At 46.7% G+C, this 20,907-nt stretch overlaps 2 protein-coding genes and 1 long non-coding RNA gene across 3 annotated transcripts; 1 reads left to right on the forward strand and 2 right to left on the reverse strand.

Annotated features, from left to right (window-relative positions):
• Positions 1 to 8,891: 8,891 nt before the first annotated feature.
• On the reverse strand, positions 8,892 to 11,416 carry LOC129590989 (zinc metalloproteinase nas-14-like). The gene is made up of 5 exons (XM_055486462.1): positions 11,145 to 11,416; positions 10,901 to 11,050; positions 10,622 to 10,757; positions 10,084 to 10,559; positions 8,892 to 9,807 (listed from the first exon to the last, which is right to left on the reverse strand). Exons 1-5 carry the CDS (start codon positions 11,212 to 11,214, stop codon positions 9,032 to 9,034), a joined length of 1,608 nt encoding a protein of 535 aa, XP_055342437.1. The 5' UTR covers positions 11,215 to 11,416; the 3' UTR covers positions 8,892 to 9,031.
• Positions 11,417 to 12,297: 881 nt separating this feature from the next.
• Positions 12,298 to 13,567, reverse strand: LOC129590984 (uncharacterized). The gene is made up of 2 exons (XR_008690786.1): positions 13,040 to 13,567; positions 12,298 to 12,943 (listed from the first exon to the last, which is right to left on the reverse strand). It is a non-coding gene; the product is annotated as an uncharacterized LOC129590984 (long non-coding RNA).
• A 1,876-nt stretch (positions 13,568 to 15,443) lies between these two features.
• Positions 15,444 to 19,269, forward strand: LOC129590908 (astacin-like metalloendopeptidase). Its single transcript, XM_055486354.1, has 5 exons — positions 15,444 to 15,470; positions 15,837 to 15,870; positions 15,967 to 16,102; positions 17,704 to 18,188; positions 18,251 to 19,269. The coding sequence occupies exons 1-5, from the start codon at positions 15,444 to 15,446 to the stop codon at positions 19,021 to 19,023; spliced, it is 1,455 nt and encodes a 484-aa protein (XP_055342329.1). The 3' UTR covers positions 19,024 to 19,269.
• Positions 19,270 to 20,907: the final 1,638 nt, after the last annotated feature.

A 20,907-nucleotide genomic window follows, 5' to 3' on the forward strand; every position in this document is an offset into this window, starting at 1 on the left:
GTCGTACAGCGCACTGCGCCGCATGCGTTCGGAATGCTTTGGATGGGATTATGCGTCATTTTAGTCCTAAGCTGTAAAGTGTAAAACGCTCGTTCGTAGATAGTACAATGTCATGCACGGAGTGGATACGATAATATTTACTGTATTTTCAGAATAGAAATAATGCAGTAACAGGTTGCGTGGTTTAGTGTTAGTCGCACCGGACTTCCGCTTTATAGAGATCACTGGGCTCAAATCCCTGGCTCCACATGCCACGGTTCAGTTCGCGGTTGGTCTTATAAACACTGCCCCAGCGTCGCCGCTGGGTGAGAAACCGGTTCCTAGACAACCACTGCCGGTACCACGCAAAACACGGATCACAGTGCTGCTTCTTGATCTCCAGCGGGGATGCGCCGAATTCCAGGGTCACAACACGCAGATCCAGCAAATACGAAAAGCTGTCCACCTCCACCGACTGTATGACGCACCTCTGGAATTTGACTACGCGCAGCTTCGGGGATGTGCTAAAGTCCAGGCTGCGTATTACCAGACCTTGTTCGCACCGGTCGGCTCCAAACGCAATCATGTTAGTGAGCGCCATCCCGCGCAGTTTCCCAGTCATACGTGGGGTGTGACAGAACAGCAGGGAGAACTCGAGAATCTGAAAGCGTATAGGCTGCAGCGTTTGCGCGGTAATGTTTGGCGCATCATGCAGATGAAGAGCGGCAAAACGCGACGGCGGCTGCGCCATGCGGCGGAATGTAGTCAGGAGCTCTTCTTTCGTGGCAGTGGCGGTGTGGCATTCCACGGCGTAGTAGTGGTGATCCGTACTGCAGCGGTTGGGATCGTTGATGTTGTGCCGCCAGGAGATGTTGCAGTAGGACGAGAACTGTCGCTCACAATGATCCTTCGTAAACGGCTGCTCGTCGATGCTCGGTACTGGATATAAGAATGTCGTGCCTGGATTGTATTCATTGACGGCGGCGTCTGCAAGAATTCGACCATGGTTTCAAAATCCAAACAACTAACTTGCTGTTATTCGACTACAGACATTTAAGAACGGTCTATCAGCAAATGATTGCGAATTGCGCGGAAAAGAAACCAAACGCTTGCACCACCTTTCTCGCATCATCAGTTAATTGCCTCGACCAGAAACCAGAATAAGCAGTCCGTTATAAAGTTACAGTTAATGGAGCGTTATATCCTAGTACCTTCGTTATCTGCATTTTCGGTGTGGGTTCCATAAGTCACGCAGACGCCACGATTCGGCACCACTGCAACGACCTTACGCGAGCAATTATACGCCGCTTTCAGTTTAGCCACATCCAGAAAACTCAGACCAAATCACTGGCCCATCCATGGCGACGGGAAGCTAGCCTTGGAAACAAAAGCTGGTTTGTGGCGATCTGCGGCCACTTCCAAGCCGTATTGCATCAGCGACTCCTCGTCATAAGGCAGGCCGAAAGTGGTCATTCTCGTCATTATCTGGTAGTCCATGGCCGGGACAACGGTTTCATGTTGCCGGGAATTACACGGATGTGCTCGTCGCGATCCGGGCGACTGTGTTCGTGGAGAAATCCCAGCACGTGCAGCATTTCGTGCTGGATGATGCATCCTCATACGGGTTTCTCGGCCGTCAATACGCCCAATTCCCGAGTGACATCTGCTCGAACAAAAATCTTTCTGTTAATTTTAAATCCCAAAAAGGATTTTTATTATAAAATTACACGGCAGTAAATCCGTTTATGCGTGCAACTGAAATGAACTGCTGTTCGGTGGTGCGCTTTCTAAAGGTCACGCAGTTGTTGGTTCGCCATTCGATGGAGTGGATCTCCTTCTTGATGGTTCTCCTTTCCGCGTCACCTGGAAAACTGGCTTGGTATTCGCTGACAAAATATAGATAAACGTGTCCATAAAATACGTACTGTTGTCAACTAACGCATTCAGCGCATCAAAATTAGATCTTATACGAGTAACTCACTGAATCCCCTCAGTTCGTAAGGAATACCCTGTCCGTTGTTGGGCCAGTAGCCGTTCGGTGAGAGGTAGCCCGTAGCGGAAAGAAAATGCCGGTATCCGCTGCTGTCCTCGTCGTCCCAGATGATGTCGTTCAGCCACACCAACTGGTCGTCTGGACCAATGAACAAGCAAGGCATGTACAGTAAAGTGCAGTTCCGACAAAAATACAGCTGGTGCTCACCTGACGGCGAGCAAAATGCCGTAGTAATCCACAATAGACAGGGCAAACTTGCCGCGAGTGTCAACCGCATCGTCGTATCGCCGTGGTATTCACAAAATACTACGGTACTTCTGACTGAATTAAAGAAGCACAAAGAAAATACAAAAGCGCGAGCAACATTCAAAGAAAACATTTGCAGTCGCTTTGCGTATGAACTGTACACAGAAGTTACAGCAATCACCATTTTGATAATGAAGTGAGCACTGCCGGATAAACGTCATTCCCACGGTTCCGACAATCAAAGTCCCTGCACGCTCCCAGGCAAGCGTGCGCAATATCCTCAAAAATCCGATTGGATCGGCGGCTCACGTGTCGCATGACTGCACGGATAGCGCTGTTGCCTAGATTTGACGTCTGTGGCCATCTAGCAGTTACTGATAGTATCGCTACGTGTTCTTCTTGCGGAAGGTGAAAACGAGCATATTGTGGGTGTCGCATATTACGGGGAGTGCGTTGACAACTTGTAAAATCTATGCATACAAACAAGTGACGTAGGGACCGCTCAGAAATAGGCTTGTATATATGGCTCCCAACGTGTTTGAGCGACCGGGTGTGCGGAGGTGCCAGCCACCTCGCATGTACACATACAAGTAGCCGATCGGCCCATCTGACTGCCAATCGATCTCCAAAATTTGGAAAACTTATCTTTCGTTTATCTCTCAACGGATCTTGCCAAACGACATGTCAGAAGATGTAGAATTAAATTTCAAACTTTTTAATAGCTAGCAGGTGACTATTTATGGCGAATCAAGAAAGTTGTGGCTGTTTTAGTTTCTCGTAGACATAGCATAGGGCCGTGCGAGGAGGCGTTGCTTCCACCCCATGTTAAGTCTACGAGAAACTAAAACAGCCATAGCTGTCTTGATTCGCCATAAATAGCCACCTGCTAGCTATCAAAAAGTTTGAAAGTTAATTCTACATCTATTGGTATATCGATGGGCAAGATCCGTTGAAAAGAAAATGAAAGATGAATGTTTAAAATTTCGAGATCAACTGGCAGCTGGTCCAGCTACTTGTTTGTATGCGTGCAAAGGGGTGGAGTTACATGCATACACGTAAGGGCCTTACGTGGATGGATTTTTGGCACCGTCTTCATACACGCATACATCTAGTTTGCGCGGCAGCGAATCGCTGCATCGTGGGTTCGGCCGTGACGTCACGTGTTTGTATGTATAGATTTCGTGTATAGATGAAGTTTGCAAACGCTAACCCACTATTGTGAATGCTGCGTACTGCACACATACATTCTGCCGCGAATGTACCATACATCTCTGCAGACAACAGTTCTACGTATTAGACTGTTTGTCGCGCGTCGCTCTTACTTATTTCCGGTTGGAAACAACGGTTTCCGTCTACAGAAAAACGATGCAACTGTCCCTTTGCTGGATGAGCTTGGTGGCTATTGTGGACTGCAGGCGCGTTGCCTGCTCAAGCCGGTAGGATATTTCTCTGCCATACTAGAATAGCAGCTCCTGTCAGTTTCTTGTTGGATGTCGTTTCTGATCAGAATCTTCTACATACATATTTCTGCTCAGTTGGGCTAGTATGATCATCGCTCGCTGTGGAGTGCTACACAGCGACCGTTCCAAAAATCGCACTGGAGGTCTCGTTCAGGCGCATGGCGCAGCCGCCGACGCGCATGATTGAGCTGGTTCTCCATGATTCACCGCATGTTAACGGTGAAACCCTGGAACAAATCCGCTGGCAGGTGCTGGACCCAGCCGCTTAACGGGGAAACTGCGCGGAATGGCACTGGGCAATATGCCGCGTTCCAGGCCAACGAATGCAGCAGTGGTCTGGTTACATGCCGGCTGGATTTCAGCACGTCGCACAAGTTGCGCGTCATCATATTTGACCGGTGCGTGATACTGGCGGTGGAGATTGACAGTTTCTTCTATCTGCTGGATCTGCGAGTGTTAACACTGGAGTACCACGCAGCAGTGGTAGAGGTCAAGAAGCAGTACTGTGATCCGAGTTTTGCTTGGTATCGGCGCTGGTTATCCCGAAACCCGTATTTGAACCTAGATCGCGGATCGAGGACGATCGCGGACGTTGATCGTGGATTGTCGAACCCGGCGTTTGCGCACAATGCTCTGTACATGGCGGATATCGGGTGCGACTGATAAAGCCCCTAAATAATCTGTAATTTTAAAACGCTCTGGAGGTCGGCCAGTTCTTTGAATTGTGATGTCGGACGACAACAGCACCTTCCCTTTTAGCACACACTGCACAACCAGTACTTCCGCATGTTTGTGTGCCTGATTATGTTCATGCTTCATTCGTATCCGGTCGTATGTAAAGCTACCGGAAAAGCCTGGTTATACAAATAAAAAGTGTACGCTCTTATAAATTTGTTTGTACAAAGGTCACACATAATGCTTATAGTTTGCAGCCTGTTTTTGCTGCAACCGGTCTTGCAGTACTTGCTAGTTAGTCTTCGTTTCGACTTTGGCTGTCTACCTCACCGGAAATTGTTGTGAATAAATCTTCACCAGAAACGCTGAGGCAGTTAATCCACTAAGCAGCAACGCGATGGACACAGACTTGCAATTGGTTCCCAATAAATAATTTTTAATTGGTGCCGTGGCAAATTTTTTGAGCGTTTCGCGATGGTTGAAAGAATTCCACTTCCTGATCTTCTGTATTAAGGCGTTAAACGAATTGGCGATGCAGTTATCCAGTTCTTCAATGATCACTAAGCAGATATGTGTCCAATTTTTCAAGATCCTCGATCTACAGCCTTTTTGAGACAACGTTCAAGTCTAGCAGTAGTCAGAGGCAGAGCTGTTTTGGGTATTCTTAGCACACGTCCTAAAACCACGAAGGACACTAACGATTTTGGATGTTTTTTAATGTTTAAAATTTAATTCTGTGAATTAGTGTAAAATGTGCGCTCGCCTATTGACACATGCGCTGACGGATGCCGAATCTACCATTTTTCAAAATGATGAGGAAGGAAAACCATCAAAGAAGCATTAGGAGAAAGTACACATAATTGAATGGCGCACCAGCAACGAGCTGAAACCCGAACATGCCGTGAACCGTCAAAGCGGGTTCAAGCCAGTGAAACTTTTTCGATAATCTAGGACGACAGTCCATTCAGGTGTTACACTAAAGGACGAGTGAACAACTGGCCTCCAAGACATTATACTGCGCGCTCAAAATGTCAGCAAAACCGAAAAATGGGCACCGAACGGCTGTTCGGTCGGGGATAGCCGGTCGTGGTCTCGCTACTGTTGCCACGATCCAGGGATGTCATCAAGCGGTAAAACACGGATCTCTTGGATCAGCCAACTCGCTGTTATAGTCAACGTCATATATAACTGATGTCGTTAATCAGAAAAATATGGTCTTTGGGATTAACAAATTCGCTGCTGTTGTCGTCGTCCCCAACAATGTCCTGGAACAAAACATGACCTTTTGTAATCAACGAACCAGTTAACAAAAACGTTTAACACAGACTCTAGTGATCGCAAAAGCCGAAACGCTGCCAGATTAAGGAATAGCGCTTGCTAACGGCGAGGAGGTCCCCATCAAATAGCATAGAAAGATCACACTGTGCAGTTCGTTTCCGTTCAAAATGAGACAAAACCATATGACGATGGGTAACCCTAAAGACGCAACACATTGTATGCTGTGTTTATTTAAGAATATACAAAATACAAATACCAAAAAAGGAATCTTGCAGCTACTCTGTATAGTTGTGTGCTTTAGTGAAAAAACCGCTCCAGCGCTTGTCATCTTAGCTTTTCAGCAAAAAAATTTCATTGCTGTTTTTGGTTCAATGTAGTTGGCGCATTCTTCGCAAAGAATTTCGTAAGTTAGACTTCCGCCAAATTATATCGTAACACGAGACTGTTACCCAGTTTGTACTAGCATTGCGGTACTTATTAAAGTTTAACCATATACTATCGACGACGGCAGACTTCACTAATCATAAGCGCAGTGCACCGGACCCAGACATCACACCGCAGTTGATTCATTTATACGTTTGCACTGCTTTAATTTTATCTACTCAGTAGTGCTTCGCGCTCAGTTGCGGGGAAACTCATAACTGCGTGTTAAGCCGCTGACGCGCAGTCAACTTTATTAGTTAATCATGCTTATCCAGCAAGTGCAGTTCCCAGTTTACTTCCCTACATTATATAGCGAGGAGAACCATCAAAGAAGCGTTGCAAATTACTGACAGCCACGCCAGTAAATGCTTGCTATTTGAACGAGTCCCTCAGCATCAATCCCAATGAGCGTCACGATTGACTCCGATCAACGTAGTCTTTGTCAGTAGGTTAGAATAACGATTCATTTCGGAGTACAAGGGAAGACCAATGAAAAATTTGTGTTCCTTCGCATCGTACTGCGCACTCATCCGGTCCGTGTAGCACATTAGGGATATCGTGTCCGCTGGTGGTCAGCGAGCGGTTGCTCGGTGTGTGCGGGATGGCTGACAGAGCCCGAGGGCACCATTTCCAGTGCACTGCTGTTGTCGTCGGCATCCGGCCAGATGATGTCGTTAATCGCCAGACGACGGATAGCCAAATCGTGCTCGTAATCCTCGTCTGTTCTTCGGCGGTTGTTATACGAGCCTGTTGGATCAAAGAACAAGTAAAAAAATTACATTCCGTTTGCAGTTAAAGCGAAGACGCTGACCGGTTAAGATACAGCTAATGCGTACCTGGCCGCGGGTAGCTGTCCGCGAAAACTCCCGTAGTCCACAGGATCAGCGCAAGACTTGCCGCAAGTGCCCAGCGCATCTCCAGTGTATCAATGAAAGGAGCTGCTTTCCCCTGGAAATCCGTAGAAAACACAATAAAGCACAGGAAAAGAAGCTTAGCGGAAAAGATGTTTATATAAAAGCTCACGATCGCTTCGCAAAGCCTACTGCCGCAAGTGCTCGACATTAATTTTGAAACGTTGTCGTGGAAACCAGCACTGTCTAATTTAGTCAGCGATATTACTTAAATGACGCAGACCATAGTACTTATTACGAGTAACACGGCATTCCAACTGCTAGGGTATTTCTTGTATAGCTCGCAACATGAAGCCGGTTCAGTGCATTGATATAAAATACCACGAATTCGATACCGAGATCAAAGGCAATAATACAAGCCAGCCACAAGCGAAAACATAAGCACTGTACTTATATGGGGCCGAAACCAAACACGGTAACACCGTTCCCTTGTACTGCTGCCCTCACCCGCCTGGTGAGTGTGGCGTAGTGGCCGAACATGGCCCTAATGTACCGCGCCTGATTTAGCCATATGTATTGCCGTAAGCATTAAAGCAGCCCTTGTCGTTACAATTCCGTGGTCGCCTTTTCCAGCCTGTATATGTATACAAACAGCGCGGCACTTGCTAGAGGCTTTGGTCGCCATAGTGATCAGGGCGTCCGAATGAGGAGAGGGTATAATGGGCTCGAAGTATCGCAGCAAGCGGTATTAACCGTTCTTGGAAGCCGTGCCCATGAAGTGCTAGCATCACCATTTCCGCTTAGTACAAGTACCTCGTACAAAGTGTTGGACTCCAAAAAGAGGAAACCATCCAATGCGCATTCGCGCCACCATTCAATGTGTCCTGTTGTCTTGAAACGTCTCGATCTCTGTATCGTTATTTAGTCGAACCGGTTTACTGGTCCATTACGTTGCGCAAGCTCATAAGTAGTCGGTTAATTACAATTAATGGAGGGTCATATGTCTCTGTAGTACCTTCATTATCCTCATTTGCAGTGTCGGCTGCAGCAGTCCCGCAGGCGTTGCGATGTGGCACCACTACAACATCCTTAGGTGAACAATTATACGCTGCCTTCAGTTTCGCCACATCCAGAGAGGGCTCAGACCAACCCGTTGGCCCATCCTGCGCGACGGCGAGCCTTGGATATAAAAGCCGGTTATTCGGGATCTGCGGATACTTCCATGCTGTCGTTCATCAGCGACTCTTCCCCATACGGCAGACCGCAAGTGACCATTTTCGTTATCTGCGATTTACATTTGCTCGGGCAGAAATCTTCCTGTTGATTTAACATTCAAAAAGAATTCTAATTAGATGAACCTTATACAGCTGATTATCCGTTGTGGCGCGCAAAGGACATGAACTGCTGCGCGGTTGTGCGCTTTGTAAAGGTCACGCAATTACTGGTGCGCCATGCAATGAAGGGGATTTCTTTTCGATGCTTTTTCTTTCCTGGTCGCTTGGAAATTAGCTTGTTAACCATTAATAAAAATTAATATAGAAAAAGGTGACCACTATCACGGTCAACGCTGGCGAATCAAAATATAGCTCACTGAATCCTGCGAGTTTGTAAGGAATGTTTTTGTCCGTTGTTGGGCCAGTAGCCGCCCGGTGCGAGTTAGCCCGTTGAGGATATGAAATGTCGGCATCCGCCGCCTCGCTTTTGCGGTCATAGTAGTATTTTCGATACGGTTTGGGAAACGCCCATTTGACAATATCCATTGCAAAGGATGGAAGAGCATCGAAACAAACAGTGCGTAAAAACATTTGAGGCGACTGCCGTTTGCCGATCGCGAACACTTTACCGATGTTTGTGCTAAAGCATCAATGCACCATCCCGGCTGAAACTCTACAGTTTGTATTTTTATATTGCCGAACTCAGCCTTCTTCGGCAGCTCTACAGATACCGTACAGTCAGCCAGTTGCGCATGTGTCAACGTCACCAAATTGCCAACGCCATCAAAATATCAAGCGTGGCAAGCGATTGCCATGCGGTACATAAGTAATACGAAGGGCGTTTTTGATTTAATTTTAATTTATTCTCAGGATACGACTAAGGCAGCATTTTGTTCGGCTGAGAGCTAAGCGTCAGTCACATGTAACATCCGCCCGATATAGATCACTAGGTTCAAATCCCTGGCTCCACATGCCGCGATTCATTTCGCGGTTGGTCTTGTAGACACTGCCCCAGCGTCGTCTCTGGGTGAGAAACCGGTTCCTGGACAACCACTGCCGATACCACGCAAAACACGGGTCACAATGCTGCTTCTTGATCTCAACCGGGGATGCTCCGAATTCCAGAGTCATAACACGTAGATCCAACAAATACGAAAAGCTGTCCACCTCCACCGACTGTATAACGCATCTCTGGAATTTAACTACGCGCAGTTTCGGGGATGTGCTAAAGTCCAGGCTGCGTATTGCCAGACCCTGTTCGCACCGGTCAGCTCCAAACGCAATCATGTTGGTGAGCGCCATTCCGCGCAGTTTCCCTGTCATGCGATTGGTGTGACAGAACAGCATGGAGAACTCGAGGATCTGAAAGCGCAATGGCTGCAGCGTCTGCGCGGTAATGTGTGGCGAATCGTGCAGATGAAGAGCAGCAAAACGCGCCGGCGGCTGTGACATGCGACGGAAGGTGGCCAGGAGCTCTTCTTTCGTGGCAGCGCCGGTGTGGCATACCACGGCGTAGGAGTGGTGATCCGTACTGCAGCGATTTGGATCGTTAACGTTGTGCCGCCAGGAGACGTTGCAGTGGGACGAGAACTGCCGCTCACACTGCTCTGGCGTGAATGGCTGTTCGTCGATGCTCGGTACGGGATATAAGAATGTCGTACCTGGGTTGTATTCGTTAACGGCTGCGTCTGCAAGAATTCGACCATGGTTTCAATATCCAAAAAATTCATTTACTGTCATAATGTCATTTGACTACAGAAATTTAAGATCAGTCTACCAGTAAATGGTAGAAAAATGGTGATTCGGCGAAAAAAAAATTTAACGCGCCCAACTCCTTTCACGCCGAGCGCACTACGTTTTTAGATGAAGTCGGTCCCGTTTACCGGTACCATCAGTGAACTGCCTCGACAAGAAGACACAGTCGGTTACAAAGTTACTATTAATGGAACGTTATAACCCAGTACCTTCGTTCTCTGCATTTGCAGTGTTGGTTGCACCAGTCACGCAGACGTCGCGATTCGGTACCTGTACAACATTTTTACGCGAGCAGTTATACGCCGCCTTCAGTTTAGCCACATCTAGTGTGCTAAGGCCAAATCGCTGACCCATCCAGCGCGACGGCGTACCAGCCTTGGATACAAAAGCTGGTTTGTAGCGGTCTGCGGCCACTTCCAAGCCGTAGTGCATCAGCGACTCCTCATCATACGGCAGGCCAAAAGTGGCCATTCTCGTCATTATCTGGTAGTCCATGGCCGGGACCAGCGGTTTCATGTTGCTGGGAATTACGCGGATGTGCTCGTCGCGATCCGGCCGACTGTGCTCATGGAGGAATCCTAGAGCGTGCATGATCTCGTGCTGGATGATGCCCGGTGTCAAACAGTCCGGATGCAGCCTCACACGGGTTTCTCGGCCGTCAATGCGCCCAATTCCCGATTGACATCTGCTCGGACAAAATCTTTCTGTTAATTTTAAATCCAAAACGAATTTTTATTATAAAATTACACGGCTGTAAATCCGTTTATGCGTGCAATGGAAATGAACTGCTGTTCGGTTGTGCGCTTTTTAAAGGTCACGCAGTTAGTGGTCCGCCATTCTATGGACGAAATTTCTTTTTCGATGATCTTCCTTTCCCCGTCATCTGAAAAACTGGCTTTGTAATCGCTGATAAAATAGAGATTAAAATTGTCAATAAAACTTGGGTATTTACATTCCTGTCTACGTACTAACGCATTAAACTTTCAGTGAATCAAAAATATGTCGTTATACGAGTGAGTTGCTCACTGAATCCCCTCAATTCGTATGGAATATCCTGTCCGTTGTTGGGCCAGTAGCCGTCCGGTGAGAGGTAGCCCATTGCGGACACGAAATGACGGTATCCGCTGCTGTCCTCGTCGTCCCAGATGATGTCGTTCAGCAACAGCAGTTGGTCGTCTGGACCAATGAGCAAGGCAGAAATGTAAAGTAAAGGGCAGTTTAGACAACATAAAAACGCTGACCAGGTTAAAATACTTAACAAAGTGTATACCTGATGGAGAGCAAAACGCCCCAGTAATCCACATTAGACACGGGAAACTTGCCGCCAGTGTCCACCGCATCGTCGTAGTATTACAGAAAACTACTTCTGACTAAATTAAAGAAAAACGAAGCAAAATAGGCACGAGCAACATTCAGTAAAAATATCTGCAGTCGCTTTGCGTGTGAACCGTACGCATAAAATACAACAAGAAATGGTCAGCATTTTGGTAGTAAGTGAGCACTGCTGTAATTCCCACAGTTTTCGACAAATCAAAGTCTCTGCACACTCAAAGACATGCGTGCGCAATATCCTCAAAATTCCGATATGATCGTCGGCTTAAATGTCGCATGGCTGCTGATAGCGCTGCCGTCCACATTTGACGTCTGTGACCATCTAGCAGTGGCTGATACCATCGCCACTGATTTTCGTTCTTCCGGATGGTGAAAACGAACATATTGCGGGTGTACTCATAGAAAATTGTGAATATTGCGTACATTCTTTGCTGCAGATGTACCGTACACCTCTGCGAGCATCAGTTTCATTTTGCTTTTCGTGCATAGTTTTTTTTTCCGGTTGGTAACAAGGGCGGCATTCAAATTTTCTTTCCTTTTACAGAACGACGATGTACTGAAAGAATTTAGTGGCTATTATGAGGCGCGTTATCTGCTCAGTCCGGTAGGGTTATTTCTGTACCAGTTTACTAGAATAGCAGCGCGTTTCAGTTTCTCGTTGGGTGTTATTTCAGAACAGAATCTTCTATTGCTTAATAATACCATCTGGGAGGAGAGCGACAGCTGCGGACTCCATAAATTCTTTTTCCGGTACGGGTCATGTCTCAACGGATAGCTGTTGGCCAAATAGTATTCCTTAAGCAAGGGGTATACTCCAACTGAAACTGATGGGAACGCCCCTACTGGAGCAACTGGGGGTCCGAACTGACGAATTGAACCGGTTCATTTCAGCAGCCTAATACCTACCAATTATTTTTCTAAGTATGCACATACGCCGGCTCCAGATTCAGAAAACTTTCTTTTTTTGTAAAACGGTAGTGTACTCAGCACCGTACTCACATAGCATATACAGATACTTAGAAAAATAGTTTAGCCTGCTGTCTTTATCCTGCGTATTAAGACGCTTAGGCGTTGAACGGGTTACTATGCAGTCACCTTTACTAGGGTAGTTTATCAATATCCACCAAATGCATGTCCCGGTTTCGTATTCTAGGGTAGACAACGAGGAAAGGAAATCGCCGAAAAATCATTTCAACAGGGAAACCGAAACAGAATGAGAAACGAAACAAGGAATCGAGACAAGGAAATCATCAAAAAAACAAATTACTAACCGTCACGCTAGTAAATGCCTGATTTTCAACAAGCCCCAAAGCAAAAATCCCTTGGAGCGTCACGACGGACTTAGATCAGCGTACTGACTATTGATCGTAGTCTTTATCGAAAGGTTACAATTGGGCACAATTCATTTCGGAGTAAAAAGGAAGACCATACTTTCGAAAAATTTATCTCCTCTTCCCGCTCGATCGGTCCGTAGAATGCATCCGGTAGATCTTGTCCGGTGGTGAGCAGCGGACGGCTATTCGGTGTGTGCGGAATGGCTGGCTGGGGGCACGCTTTCCAGTGCACTGCTGTTGTCGTCCGCATCCGGCCAGATGATGTCGTTGACTGTAAGACGGGCAAGATCCAAAGCCTCGGAAGCACTGCTGTTGTCGTCTGCATCCGGCCAGATGATGTCGTTAATTATAAGTTGTCCCGGATCCAAAGCCTTGGATCTTCTGCGGTCGTCGTCATACCGCCCTTGTGAATCAACAAATAAGTAAAACAAATTACGTTCAAACTGTAGTTACAGTCGAGACGGTGCCCGTGCAAGATACAACTTGAGCTAGTGCATACCTGGCCGCGGGTAGCTGTCCGCGAGAACTCCCGTAGTCCACAGAATCAACGCAAGACTTGCCGCAAGTGTCCAGCGCATCTTTACCTTATGAACGAAATGAGCTGTACTCCACTGGAAACCAGTAGAAAACGCAATGAATGCAAGGGAAGCAAATAAGCGGAAAAAAGTGTGCATATAAAAGCTCACGATCGCTTCGCAGATTGTACTGTACGCAAACAACCTACAGGAGCAAGTGCTCGACATTTGACGCGTTGTCCTGGAAACCAGCACTATTCCTCTGATTTAGACTGAGCGATATTAAATATTATTAAATGACGCAGATACTGCTTCCGAGCAACACGGCGTTCCAATTGGATGAACGACATGTCAGTGTCGAGTGTGCCAGAGCCTGACTACTGCTAAAATACTCCGAATATTGGATAGAACAAATGAACAATACCGAGATTAAAGACATTAATATAAACAAGCCCAGCACGGATGAATAATGTCTTAGGATTTCGAGCATGTAAAAAGGTTAACTGCATATGTATTAAATAATGGCACGATGTTCATTACATTAAGGACGAACAAAATAAACAGGCGTGAGCAGAACCTGTTATTTCTGCTGATTCACAGTTCGCTAATTTCAATGACAATTCGATATAACACATAGTAGCAATCTGGGGATTTACAAACAGCCCATGTTAAGCTAATGGCCACCATGGCAACAAGCTTTTGAGTGACCACTGGACTGTGGGTAGTGGGCTTTCCAGAAAATTGATGATGCAGGAACACTCTCGACACTGAGAGGATTCTGTAGCACTTTAGAGCGTGCAGATTGGATGTGTGGAACGGGAGAACATTCGCTCCATCGGCAAAGTGTCGAGGACCCTTGTTACTTAGTTAGTATTCATATAACCAGTTATAAGCGAACACACACATACTAGTACTTATAATATGGACGCAATTACTGATAACGACGTAATTTGAGTCGATGTAGGTTGAGTCTTTAGGCATAGTGCGCAAATAAGCGTTTCTTTATTAGGTTTATCAGGGTGATTCGAGTGTTATTAAAAAACATTTATGCGAATTGGATGTATTCCTATTACGGGCTGGTTGCCTGCTTGAATCTTTGATTTTAGTTTGGGTACTATAATATTTTCTACATGTACAAGCTTGTCCGGTAATTTCCTACGTAAAGGTACAGCTAGCGCGAAATTTGCGCTTCAAACGATGGCCACGTCACTACGCTTATCTGATTGCCTAAATGCGCTCACGCAGTTAGATCGTCCATTACCACACCGACCGTTTTTTAGCCACCTTACGCCAGGCAGTTACTGTTATTCTCATTCTCATTGAATTATATGGCGTGTACCAAGCCACCAGCCAGCCAAATGCAGGTTACGTGTTTAAACAGTGTGGCGTGGCGCGCCGTAGTGTGAAGTTTGGCGTAACACGCAAATTTGTGCAGTTCGCTGTATTGATTCGTCAGAAATTACCGGACAAGCTTGTACAGTTTATTTTCGTAATTCTATGGAGCTGCGGAGTCAGTGCGGATACGCGCGCGGCTTACAGGAATTGTTACCGCTTGCTGTGGTGCATCGAGTGTATGTACCCTTTCGCATCGTACCCACGACCCTTATCGCTACGGTGACCGGAAAGTCAGTCGCTTCACTGCGGCTACTGTCCCGCTCTATCCGTATACTGGCCGGAAAAGATATGACGTGACTATAACTTACATTTTAACTTTTGCGTCCACCAGTTCTTGGATTAATGTAAATTTAGATGTATCGCTGGATAAACCGTATTCTCACGGTTTAAGGTAGTTACCAGACGAGCATGTGCGATATGCTGAATCGTCCGATACGATCGCTGCATGATATGTCGCATAACTACCGGTAACGTTGTCCCACCAATGACGACTGAAACTGTTTACAAGTGGCTGATAACATCGCTACCGTATTCTTTGTCCGACGGTGGGAACTGAGCATTTTGCGGGTGCAACAAGTTGAAAATGTTGCATACGTTCTTGCCGTGGAGGCCTTCTACATTTCTGCATACATTAACCGCCCTGCTTACACACATTGCGAAAACTTCCTACTGAAAACGGCAGCGTATAACAGCCATTATCCACGCAAGCGACCATGCACTACACAATTACTGCAAGTGTTTTGTGTCTACTGGGAAATAAAGGCGCGTTGTTTTCTCAGGCCGGTAAGAATAAATGTTTCGACCTTACTTAAAAGCTGCAACCCCGTATCAACAATTCGTTCCTTACACCACAACTGTCGCTCGCTCTTAGTTGTAGATCGTCTGTTGTTCAATGACATCATCTGGGAGGAGGACAACGACAGTACTAGTGGTCTCAGTAAATTCGTTCCCCAAACAGGATATCTCTCGCCGGATAGCTATTGGTCCTGTAACATGATTTATCATGTGTACATGCACAACGTATGTACTGGTCGTTGGCATAACAGTAACAGTGAGTTGTTACACAACTCACTGGCCAACAGAGTTGTTACACAATGCATAAGTGCCGGTTGGCGTTCGAGCCACAGTGCGTTGCTGTATAACGCACTGGCCAACAAAGGCATATTACGCAACACGGAAGTGCATCCGTTTGAATGTCATAACTTCTATTCACTATACGCCAATAACGTTGTGTAACTGGACGTTGTCTTGTCCATCTGTTCTCATATATAAGTCCTATGTTTTCAATACTAAAAATCGTTGATAGTTTTAGTCAGTCTTAGATCAATAAAGACTTATACCATCTAGCCAGCTTTGAGTTACAGTTAGTAAGAACCTACGTTACAGTCCAATGACATTCCTTATGCGTTACAAGGATTCAGTGAGTGCGCTGGTTTTTGATTTGCCCACCTAACTAAATGAATTGCCCACTAATCATAGAATACAGTAAACGCACTTCTGAAAACAAATTTTTCAGATGCCCATGAGCAACAAATTTTGGAAAGCAACCTGCAAACCATTGAACGGCTTACTAGCGACTGCGTCCGATTTAGGGAACGCAGATCTGAGCAGGAATTCATTAAAATTCAGCGTTCCACCGGATTTCCAGCAATGTAAATGTAGCTATTTTTTTCATATGCCTGTATTTGTTTTAATTCAATTTGGCGATACAATACAGTCACAAGTTTCCATAAAAGTGAAAGAATTGTACTGAATACACAGCCGCAGCCGACTACGGAAATGAGCGGCCTAATCACACAGAACATTTCGTCTAAGTTGGCCGATGCTGGTGCTGTTCCCATGACAGAGGCCGCGTTCCCGCGTTGGACGTCAATGCTGATCCGTTGGCGCAAAAACTCCGTCGCCCGTACCTCGCCTGTTTCCTGTTGTATCATCTTCCCGACTTCGGTCACCAAACGAGAAGCATCCGGTCCGAGTGGTCCAAGTGTTTCGACGCCAAATGCGCGGAACAGGTAATCTCGAGTGAGTTCCCGATACTTCGCCACTTTATCCTGCTCTGCGCGCGCCGCGGCTGCTCCCGCTTGCTTCGATGTTGCCGCGATGTGCGACAAAGCTACCGTGCACACGCATGTGGCGTCCCAGGTCAACATCTTTCCTCTTTCCCATGGGACCAAAGTCACTCCGTCGGGGCGCTTGCCATTGGTTAGGCAAGTACCAGGTGGTTCCAGTTCCGTTTCAATACCTGCGGAAGCAAAGGCGCGCTTTAAAGTGACATTGATGCAGCTGTGCCTGGGCTTCGGGCCCCGGCTTTTTTTACAACTCAGGCCATGGTATCCTCGCGCATCGGCCCATTCACCACAATTGCAACGGTGTGGAATGGTGACTGGTACGCCGAGACGCAGGCCGACAGCAATTCTGAGTGTGGTGTCGTTTAGGAAGTTACCGAGGGATGCGGCTGGAAGTGCTTCCAGCCATGCGCCATTATCCTTAGTGCTCACACCTCGAAGACGGGCTTCACTTGACATGTCTGACTGAGCTGCCGCCAGGAGGGTTTCCACCGTGCCGTGGATGATCGGTTCATCCCAAATCTTCTGGTGTTTTCTGGTTTTGAAGGCCGGAAGGTCCGCTTTGGTCATTTGTTGCCACTCTTCTGCGGCGTCGCAACAATAAATTTCCGGGTCGAAATCAACTAACTCGCTAGTCAGTTTAGCCACTGAGTAAGCCGAGGCCAAAAAGGCCGGAAGGGCCAGCTTCTCAATGCTCCGGATTCCGAGACCACCCTGTGAGACGGGAAGTGCCGCTTGCTTCCATATGGCTTCGGTAATGTTCACATTGGTAATTCGCGACAGACAGTCTATGATCATTTTGTCGAACTGTCGCAACAACTCCGTTTGCAGGTAGCACCGCGCAGTTCGCAACCTGTAAATCATTCTTACCGGACCCATGCTGCATTTCAAAAGGTACAACGCGTGGTGGGCAGGCAGCAGTGTTAAGCGCTGTGTCATCCTGGCAATCTTCTCCGTTTCAACAGCAAGGGTGCCTGCAACCGCGTCATCGTGGAGTGGCGCGCCGAGGTAGTTCAACTCGTTCAGGTGCGGCAACTGCAAGTCAGGGAACGATTGGAGAAATGCGTCAGTTACCCTTTGGCGATCGGTTTCGGACCCTCCGATCACTACCAATGTAGCTATTGCCCTAGTATCTTACCGTTGCACCGGGGTTATCCGTTCAAATATGGACTGTTTTCGTTTAACAGTTGTCAAGCGGGAATCGGCCGCCATGCCGGCCGTCCAACCCCAGTCAGACTGCATTCGCAGTGTTTAACACCCGGCATCATACAGCACGAAATCCTGCATGCATTGGGATTCCTGCATGAGCACAGCCGCCCGGATCGGGATGAGTACATCAGTATAGTGGCCGGTAATATGCGGTCGGAGATTAGAGAGAGCGACTACCAGAAAATGCCGAAAATGGCCACGTTTGGCCTGCCCTACGATACGGAGTCCATCATGCACTACGGCAACGAAGTGTCCAGAAGTCCCGACAAACCAGCCATCGTTTCGAAGAGAACCCCGCCGCCCCGCTGGATGGGACAAGATCATGGTCTGAGTCCGCTGGATATGGCCAAGATTAGGGCTGCGTACAATTGCTCCCGAATGGCGGATGTCTCACGAGTGACGAATCAGGACGCTTCAGCTTGCTCTACTTGTGCCATAGATGCTGACCATGAGGAAAGCGAAGGTACAGTACTACGTAGCATAGCCCGTGCGTACCAAAACTGTAGTGTACTGAGCTTATTACAGACTTTGCCGTTGCCGAACGAGATCTCTCGTTCGTATTTCCCGTGCCCAGCATGGAGGCAATACCGTTTACAGACGAGCAGTGTGAACGGCAATTTTCCGCAGTCTGTAACAGCAGCTGGCTGCACAACAAGATTGGATCGGACCATCGCTGCGATCCTCAACTTCCCTATTACGCTGTGGAGTGCCACACGGCGACTGCCCCGACAACCGCTCTCCTGGCCACGTTCCGCCGCATGGCACTGCCGCCGGCGCGAATGATTGAGCTGCTGCTGCATGACTCTCTCCTTCTGCGCGGTGAAACGCTGCAACCGATCCGCTTGCAGGTGATGAGGTTGGTTGTAGACGATTGTCATGCTCCCCGCATGACGGGGAAACTACACGGAATGTCGCTCAGCAATATGTTGACCTTCGAAGTCAGGCATTGCTCCCGCGGCCTGGTCATACGCCGACAGGACTTCAATACATCGCACAAGTTGCGCATAATTGCATTTCTGAATTGTGTGATACAGTCGGTGGAGGCGGATAGTTTCTTCTATTTGCTCGATCTGCGTGTATTAACCCTGGAACGGGACACATCACCGGCGGAGGTCAAGAAGCAGCGTTGTCACCCGCGTTTCGCCTGGTATCGGCAGTGGCTATCCAGACATTCCTATCTGATCAAGGACCGCGAACGGGGTGGTCTTTACAAGATGAAACCTGACGCTTTCCATGGACTGTGGAGTCCACAATTTACGCAAACGTCCCTATTCAGGCAGGATGTCAGATGCGACTGACGATGTTTAAAACACCATATCGCACGAAAGATGATGTGGTAGCACTGTAACGAAGTGTATTGTGATTGTGCTAGAGTGATATACTCCTGATTTTGTGTTTTAAATTGGCGCACCGCGGACCGACTAGCCGATCTCGTAATAATAACACCGATTACAAAGGAGGAAAAAGAGTTCACGAAAGAAAACATTTCTAGGATTTATGAATTACAGAGACTTGTAAGAATCGTCGCTAATTCGATAAAGACCGTCGCTACCTGGTGTTATAGCCATCACACTACGACACTCCTTATTCTACAGATATACGTATTGTCCGGGTGGTATTTTGAAATTTATCGTTTACAAATACGACAACGTCTACGGCTATTATATATAATGAAATAACCGTCACATTGCGCTGGTATGTAGAATAAATGAAATTAGCAAAATTTAAACACAAAAATACCAAATGAAAATAACTGCAATGAAGTCGATGGCCATGGCCTCTGCACCCATTTAAACTTCAAATTTTCCTACAACTACAATCATTACTATACAAGGCACAAGCAGCTTGTCAATACAGATCAAGGCAGATCATCGATAGGTACAGTTTATCAGAAACAAATAACTCTGCAAAATGTTTCCAAAAAATAAAAATATTACGATAACCATTTAGAGCATTCTCCAAATCAAAGCAACCTGCAAGCAGCAGCCTGAATCGCACAAATATGGGCGAAGTACATATTAGCCATCACACTACAATATTTCTTAATTTAGTAGGCAATAGTAGTAGGCTACTAGGCCTTGATATAAGGGCTCTCGGGAATCATTTCCGACAACGTCAAATTGAAATGCTGCAGTAGCCAGACAATATTTTTTAACACCGATTTATTTTTCCAAATTAAATTATCGCGGGCAAAAATGAAAAGGGTGACTGGTACAACAAGGCAGTTAGCAACTGCACAGAATTTGTTTTAATTGCCTAAGATCGGTTTGGTTAGTTCAGAATTGCGCTTGGCTAAAAAAAAAGACGAAGAATAAAAATGTTTTTTGATTCAATTATCGCAGCAAAGTTGGCAAGAGTTAGTAAACTGTTAAGTAGACCTTCTTGCACTTTCCTGCAGGTTGTAGTACGAAAGTCTACTGCAGAGTGCAGAACGCTTCCGCCGTCGAGTGCTACCGATCAAACCGCGACTTGCAGGGTCAGCCGGGATAATTGTGTAGGGGCATGCAAATTAATGTAAATACACTATGTACGTTTACTTGCTGCGATACTGGTATTACTAGTTACCGGTCGAAGATGAAATTAATGTCAAAACATAAATTCTAATAATGTTGGTCCGTTATCAGCAGCTATATGCGTGCCTGGCTTACCACCGGACCGTAAAGAGGACGGTCAAGCACTATGCAGCACAACGTTCCTCGTAATTCAGCAGAAAACAACAATGTAAATCAATCAGTTCGGTTAAAAAGGCGATAATATTATTAAGTTCAGCCACCTGCGCGCAGCAACTAATCATACAAATGCTGGAAAAAAATATTTCGGGCCGGCACACTGCACTGCCATAAATGTTTAGAATGCTGGATATCAGAACGCTGTAACTGTACAATTATAACTTTTAACCTCGGACCAAATGCATGCTCCCGCTTGCTGGGAAACATCGAGCTCATATACCCCCTCCTTATACAAACGGCCTCCATTTGGACTACGGTGACACTAACGATTTTGGTTTTAATTAGTGTGAACCTGCGCAGGCGATTTGTTATGTATGCTAGCCGCAGCCGAATAGATGTACTACGGTGACCGGAGAGATACTCAATTTAATGGGACCAAAACCGTGCCATCGGTAGACTGGCCGGAACATTACCAAGTGACTGCAACAACGATTATTGTTTTCTGAACGCTTA

The sequence above is a fragment of the Paramacrobiotus metropolitanus genome, unplaced genomic scaffold (genome assembly GCF_019649055.1).
Source record: "Paramacrobiotus metropolitanus isolate TYO unplaced genomic scaffold, Prichtersi_v1.0 Parri_scaffold0000043, whole genome shotgun sequence".
In the NCBI taxonomy this organism is placed as follows: Eukaryota; Metazoa; Tardigrada; class Eutardigrada; order Parachela; family Macrobiotidae; genus Paramacrobiotus; species Paramacrobiotus metropolitanus.

Coding starts and splice junctions, on each gene's coding strand:
- LOC129590908 (XM_055486354.1), top strand. CDS start 15,444: ATGATTTATCATGTGTACATGCACAAC. Junction 15,871..15,966: donor TTATGCGTTACAAGGATTCA/GTGAGTGCGCTG, acceptor CAAATTTTTCAG/ATGCCCATGAGCAACAAATT. Junction 16,103..17,703: donor TCCACCGGATTTCCAGCAAT/GTAAATGTAGCT, acceptor TTCGTTTAACAG/TTGTCAAGCGGGAATCGGCC.
- LOC129590989 (XM_055486462.1), bottom strand. CDS start 11,214: ATGCGGTGGACACTGGCGGCAAGTTTCCCGTGTCTAATGTGGATTACT. Junction 10,758..10,900: donor ATACGAATTGAGGGGATTCA/GTGAGCAACTCA, acceptor CCAGTTTTTCAG/ATGACGGGGAAAGGAAGATC. Junction 9,808..10,083: donor TGCAAATGCAGAGAACGAAG/GTACTGGGTTAT, acceptor GAATTCTTGCAG/ACGCAGCCGTTAACGAATAC.